Here is a 6,335-nt window from a genome sequence, read left to right on the forward strand (position 1 = left end):
TTTGTTTCCAGCGTGAAGTATATAAATGCACGTAAAGCTGCATGCTTGCACCCCCACGCTGCCTCTGCTCCAAGGATGCTCCCTAAAAGAGCTGGGGAACATGCTGCTTCGTGGGGAAATCCCTTTGCTATGGGGCCGTCGCTACAATTTAGGACTAAGCAGCAGCAACCACGGTCACCTTGTGCCACCGAGGCCAGCCCAGCCCCAGGAGAGCAAAGCACGGAGGAGGAATTGGGGAGCACAAAGGGCAGGTTGGACCCAGTGATGAACGCATGAGGTTTTGTGCCCGTTACGAGGGAGCCTCGAGCAGTATCTTTGCATAGCTGTTCCCACAGAGCCGGGTCCCTCCAGGGACCTTGTATCCGGCTCCAGAGCCAGCTCAGACCCCCAGCTGGTTCCCAGCTTCACCCGAGAAAAGAGGCAGGAGTGGGAAAGGAAGACCCAGGGAACCTTGCAGAAGAGATGGAGGGAGGGGCCTTTCCTTACCCAGAATAAGGGACAGATGGCACCTTGGGCTTCCAGCAACCCCCAGACCTTCCCCACAACCTCCTCCACCCATTTCAGCCCCCCTCATGCAAGCAGAGGCGGCTGCCTGCACACACACGTGCAGGCTCGTATCTCACCCCTCACAACAGTTTCCCAAATCAAACAGCAACAGGAAACTTCAATGAAATTCAAAAAGGGAAATTGCAGTTCTCACTGCCCAACACATACACACGTGCCTTCCTCCCCTCCACACCCCCTTCCTCCCCGGAAGGGAAACAGAGGGCCTTCGCTGCAAGGCAGCCCCTGCTCAAACCCCATTCACATGCCCAGAGCCGCCCGTGGAGTCACACTGCCCGGGGACACAGCGGAGCGGAGAGACACAGCCCCGGCTTGGTCGCTGGCGAGACATCCCCATGCTGGGGATGTAAAAACGGGTCCCGTCTCCCGTGCAAGGCCGGCGAGTGCTTTGGATGTGTGGTTGCCGATGAGGATGTGCAGGAATGGATGGGCTGGGTGTAACGGGCAAGGTGAGGAGGAGGGGGTGAAGGGAGGAGGAAGAGCGCCGTGCTACACCCCCGCTGCCTCGACTCCTCCTGCGGGCTCCTTAGGACGTCACAGGCTGGATGGGGAGCAGGCTGCCAAACTTAAAGTGCTGGATCACAGGAAACTTCTCCAGGCACTGCAGGAGGAGAGATAAAGAGGGGTGAATTCAGGAGACGCTTCCACCTTACGCGCGCAGCCAGAGAGACATCCTGCCGCTGGGGTCAGGAGGCAGCGAGCTCGGGGCTGCTCAGCCCAGCTGCAGGCAGAGGGACCAGTCCCAGTAACGCTTCATATCCCCATCCCCTTCCCTTCAACCAGAGCCTTTTGCTTGCTGAAGTTCAGGCCTGGAGCATGAGCAGGAGAGGCATGTTGATGTCAGCAGCTTTCTCTCTCACCACCTCTCCCTGCTCGAGCTGATCTCTCCGAAGAGCTTCACCCTGCAACACCATGGAACTGCAGAAACCACCCGCGGAAGGGACTCTTCCTCCCAAGGACACGCTCTGGGTTCGAGGCACCATTCTGCAGCTACAATGCACATTCCCACCCCCCCCATTGCAGAGTAACGGCAGAGAGAGGGCGGAGCACACATCAGTCTATACATCTGCTACAAGGCAGCTCAGCTCAGAGCTGCTTCCTCCAGCTGAGCCAGGCTCTGCTAAGTCAGGCTGCGAGGGCACAGCCCCTGCTGCTCACATCCCGCCCGGGCAGGAAGGTCGGTGACTGCGGTCAGTAACCACGTCAAAGTTTTCCAGCACTCGCCTGGCAGAGCCACTCAGAGCTCTCTTTTTTTGAGTCACTGCGGATTCAGACTGCCCAAAACTCACCCAGAGCACAGAGCAGACTCACCTCCAGACACACCAACCTCGGCAGCGCGTGCAACCAACCCAGGAGCTGCGTCTACACGAACATCACCTGCGTTAGCCATGAGCGGTTGTGCCAAACAAGGGCTGGAGACAACCCCTGTGCTGTGACGGGAACTCATCCACCTGGGCATGGCTAGTGAGCTTGCTGGGCTGACATTTCTAGCTGCCAACATCCCCAATATTCATGTCTGTCTGTTCTTCCCCCACATCCCTGCTGTCCAGTGCCCAACAGCTCCAAGGAGTCCCAAGGAAGACCAGACTGGTTTGGGCTCTGGATGAAGAGACTTTACCATCAGTGGGAAGAACGCACATCCATTCCACTTTAACACATCGCCAGCCCAAGAACAGACAAGTAGAGAAACTTCTCCTCCTCTATCCAGCAGGACTAGCACGGATTTACTGGATTATTAGAGGTGCCAAGAGACAAGACCCTCCTTGCATCACTTGTGGGTGAAACTCAGCCAACACCAGCTCAATGGAGGGGACAGGCTTATTTTCTTCTTGCCATCAACTCGATCATGTTGAAGGCCTGCTCAGGACTCAAGTGAGAAGTAGAAACATGCATCGGGTCCAACCTTTAAAGATGGAACTAGGACTAGATTAGTTACAATGGAAAGTATTTCCCGACTGACTGCAGCAGAGAAGGAAAGGTCAGGAGACTCAAAAGCAGGCTCAGGGGAAAAACATCAAGGCTGCTGCTTTAACCACACTCTATTCTGTCGACTTCTTCACTCGCCTTTGATGGAGAGAACAAGAAAAGCCCTTGCACTTCCAAGTGAACGCGTCTTCACCCATTATATTTATATTATAAATAGACACATTTGAGATTTCATAAACACGCAGAGCTGAAGACACAGTCTTCAGTGTACTGCCCACCCACAGACCCTGCAGCAAGCGCCCTGGAGTGCCTGGATCCAGACTGGAGCTACCAGCCACGTGAACGCACCTGAGCCTTCTGGTGGCTGTCTAAAGTCATCCCATAGAGGGGACAGAGAAGAGACAGAGTCCAAAGTGCTTCTTAAATGAACCAGGTCTGGGGACTGCCCCACTCCTACCAAGTGAGAGCAGGTTGTGAGTGAGCATTTGATTTCTCCTGGTTTGCTTCTAGCAAGTGACCCCTTCACTCTACTGCTGCCTCCACTCGAAACTTCATCGTGGCCAGTGCCGTCTGCACCGAGCAGTTCTGAGACACCCCAGACGTGTTAAGGAGCTGGAGCCTCCACCCGAGTGTCCTGAATTCTCCTGATCTAATTGCAACGGATGATCAGAGGGGCAGGGAGAAGGAAAGGGGGGAAAAAAAAAAAAAAGTCTTCCTCTCACCTTAGCCTGTCAGACAAAAAGCAACACCACAACCCCAAACCTTCCCTCTTTACTATCACACGCTCTGAGCTCTGCCACAGAAGCTGCCTGCCTTGAGCTGGATGAAGATCCATGCCAGCACGTGGGGGCTGTTGGTTCATTTATCCTCTGCTAACGTTGTCAGTGGCGAACTGGAGAAAGGCTGTGATGGTGAAGGCTGCACATCTGGGTACACTGAGCAGAAACTTGGTTCAGGAGCCAGCAGCAAACAGACAAGATGTTCAGCAGTGACTGTGGGTGCCTAGCCTGAAACACTCAGGAGGATTCAGTTTTCAAAGGATGAAGCCTCAGGAAGTCCTGAACATTGTGTCATTCCCAGAAAATCAGTCAAAGAGATCCTCCAGTTGCAAATGCTGGTAAAACCTGCATGGCCAGGCACACCAGAACTGAAAGCTCTGCCCAGCCACCCGGCCCTGTCCATGCTCCTCTCATCGCCCAAGCCAGGCACGAACCAGCTGAGCCAGCAGCGGGGTGGGGGATGCCCCAAAGCAGACACAAAGGACCAGGGAGGACTCCAGAGGGGTCCAGCAGGAGTCCCTGCTCTCCTCTGCCCACCCAGGGGCACACAGGCACCCCGCAGTGCCAGGAGAAGATGTTGCTGTGGGAGGATCACGTGCCTAGGAACAGTCCTTTAAGTTCCACAAATGTTCTTTGAGGAAAAAAAAACAACTTTAAAACACTCCGGCTGACTCAATGTTTTCTACACCTTAGCCCAAATTTGTGTCGTTTCTCCTCCTAGCAGTTTTTGCATTCTCCCCTTGCCACAGCTACACCTCTGGATATTCTAGAAACCCACCAATACTGGATCCAGCATTTCCACACAGAACGTCATCTGCTCTTCAAAACAGACCAAGGCCTCCAAAAGACCATGTCTTGGGTACACCTACGAGAGCCAGAGAACCTCCCACTCTCTGGAGCGGGCTGCACTGTCCCCAGGAGGCCAGGTACACCTGCCAGCACACAGTGGCCCCAAGACATCCGTGAACACGCACATTGCACCCTGGGCACGTCGCTGCCAAGCTCCTCCGGCAGAGTCCGCGGAGCACGAGATGGGAGCAGCCATACAGCACGTGTGGGGCACCAGGGGGGAGCACCCCAACACTGTGGGGTACGTGAGGTGCCAGGGGAATACCCGAACAGTGCGGGAAGGAACTGGTCCAAAGGAAAGCCAGGACCAAGGCAGGGCTCTTAAGGCAGCAGACCACGCTCAGGCTCTGAGTTTTAGGGGACCCGTGTTTCACTTTAACAGCACTCCCAGCGCCAGTCTTCCCTCCAGCCCCCGCAGACTGCCCGGCTCTCACACCAGAACCTCCAGCTCAGGGTTTCCCAGCAGGCAGCATGAGCTGTGAGCAGAGGCGCTCCCCAAGGGGCAGCCCAGGGGCACCCCTCCGAGGAGCAGCCAGCCGAGGGGGTCGACCCCCAGCCCCACTTCTCCTCTTTGGAGGCTGGGAGGAAAGCCGAGCTGGGGGCGGAAGGAGCCAGCGAGCCTGGGAGTGACACCTCACAGATTAGAGAGGTATGTGGCCTGGAACCTAAACACAGGATGTGCAGTTCAGAGGAAAGGCTGGGGGAGGGAGCGCGCAGAGTTCGGCACAGTTAACCCCTTTGTGCGCTGGGCCTGAGTGGAGCTGCCTGCTGAGCCTCTGCCATATGTCCCAGCTACAGGAGCACGGCAGAGGCAACAGGGTATAGGATTAACTCCTTCGAGCCCCACTGGTCTCACTGGGTGCACCAAGGAGCTGTGCCATCCCTGCTCTGCCATCTCTGCTCCTCCAGCGGTGACTCCTTGCAAGAGCCAGCACGGTCCCATCCTTCCTACCAAGAGATGCTGCCTCCGGACGCCCAGATGTGACGGTTCCTGCCCTGCTTCCTCAAGCTCAGGGTTAGCTCGAGCAGGAAGGAGAGATAAGGCAGAGCCAAAACTGTCTGGTTCCCCAGGTCAAGGTTCGCCAGGAAAGCCTGCTGGGGCAGCGCCAGAGGAGCTGCGGTGGCTGGAGGGCTGGCAAGCCGAGGAGATGGCTGTGGTCTCTGGTCCGGCACACTGCACGGATGGGACTCAGGGACGGGGATCAGTAGGAAGCATTCAGCCTGGGGCTCTTGAAACATGGGATAGTAGTTTAAACTAAGCCTCCTTGAGTGGGTAAAATAGTGTGGGCACCAGAAGGACGAGCAGGTCAAGACACAGACCTCAATTTGGAGACCTGCAACTTGCAATACGTCAAGAAATGGGACAAGCCATGTCTGCAAGGATTGTCCATCTTGGGATTGGTTTTGGGTCAGACACTAGGTGGGCAGGAGCCTCCTTCTAGCCAGCAGCACCTGAACCACCAAGGGCTCCCAAGCCACATTCAGTACAGGGTAACAACCAGCTGCGACAGCACCCCTACGCCAAGGAGCAGCAGAAGAAAAGAGCTGAACCCACACTGAAGTGGAAGGGAGGAGGCGTGTGGCCAAGCAGCCTCCCCCTGCCCACGGTGCTCACCTCTGCCTTGTACATGCGGATGAGGCCCTGGTTGACCTTGGACCAGGAGGGCACGGCGCTGATGTTCCAGAGCTGGTTGGAGTGCTCGGCAAAGGGGCCGGTTTTCATCTGCAAGAGACCCAAGAGCAGGGCTGAGGGAGCGGGGCCAGCCAGGAAGCTCGTGCACCAGCAGTGACTCACGCTCGCTCTCTCTCCAAGCAAACATTCCCACCAAGCCCTGTGACCCACGCACCAGCCACCTCACTGCGCCTTCCCTCCCTCCCTCCGCGCTCCCTCCCGCTGCGGCCACATCATATGAAGCCGTGGCAATCCAGCTCCCCCCCTCTCCCCTGATAAAATTAAGCCTTTTCCTGCCACGTTTTCCTAATCAGACCTCCCTCCACACACCTCCCTGTTAACGACTGCATTAAAAAAGCCCCACGTCAGTCTCGTTCTCCCCCTCCCCGAGCAGAGCTTGGCTCAACACTCTTCCTATTCTACCCAGAACCCTCCCAGCGCAGCACTGCTGGGCTTTCCAAGAAAATGACTCATTCCCCATTCAGATCAACAACAAGCAGCAGCGACAACGGCCGCTGCCTTCCCCGAACCGAGGGCAGCGCAGG

At 56.4% G+C, this 6,335-nt stretch overlaps 1 protein-coding gene across 3 annotated transcripts in view; it reads right to left on the minus strand.

Annotated features, from left to right (window-relative positions):
- Positions 1 to 848: 848 nt before the first annotated feature.
- The window catches only part of PPP2R4 (protein phosphatase 2A activator, regulatory subunit 4), a 19,504-nt gene continuing 14,017 nt past the window's right edge, over positions 849 to 6,335 (minus strand). For all 3 annotated transcript variants that reach the window (XM_010085833.1, XM_010085834.1, XM_010085837.1), the window contains 2 exons: positions 5,734 to 5,841; positions 849 to 1,165 (listed from right to left, as the gene is read on the minus strand). In XM_010085833.1, coding sequence (XP_010084135.1) covers positions 1,091 to 1,165; positions 5,734 to 5,841 — 183 coding nt within the window. In that variant the 3' untranslated portion in view covers positions 849 to 1,090. The remainder of the gene's footprint in view (positions 1,166 to 5,733; positions 5,842 to 6,335) is intronic.

Source organism: Pterocles gutturalis, unplaced genomic scaffold (assembly GCF_000699245.1).
Source record: "Pterocles gutturalis isolate BGI_N339 unplaced genomic scaffold, ASM69924v1 scaffold27190, whole genome shotgun sequence".
Taxonomy (NCBI): Eukaryota; Metazoa; Chordata; class Aves; order Pterocliformes; family Pteroclidae; genus Pterocles; species Pterocles gutturalis.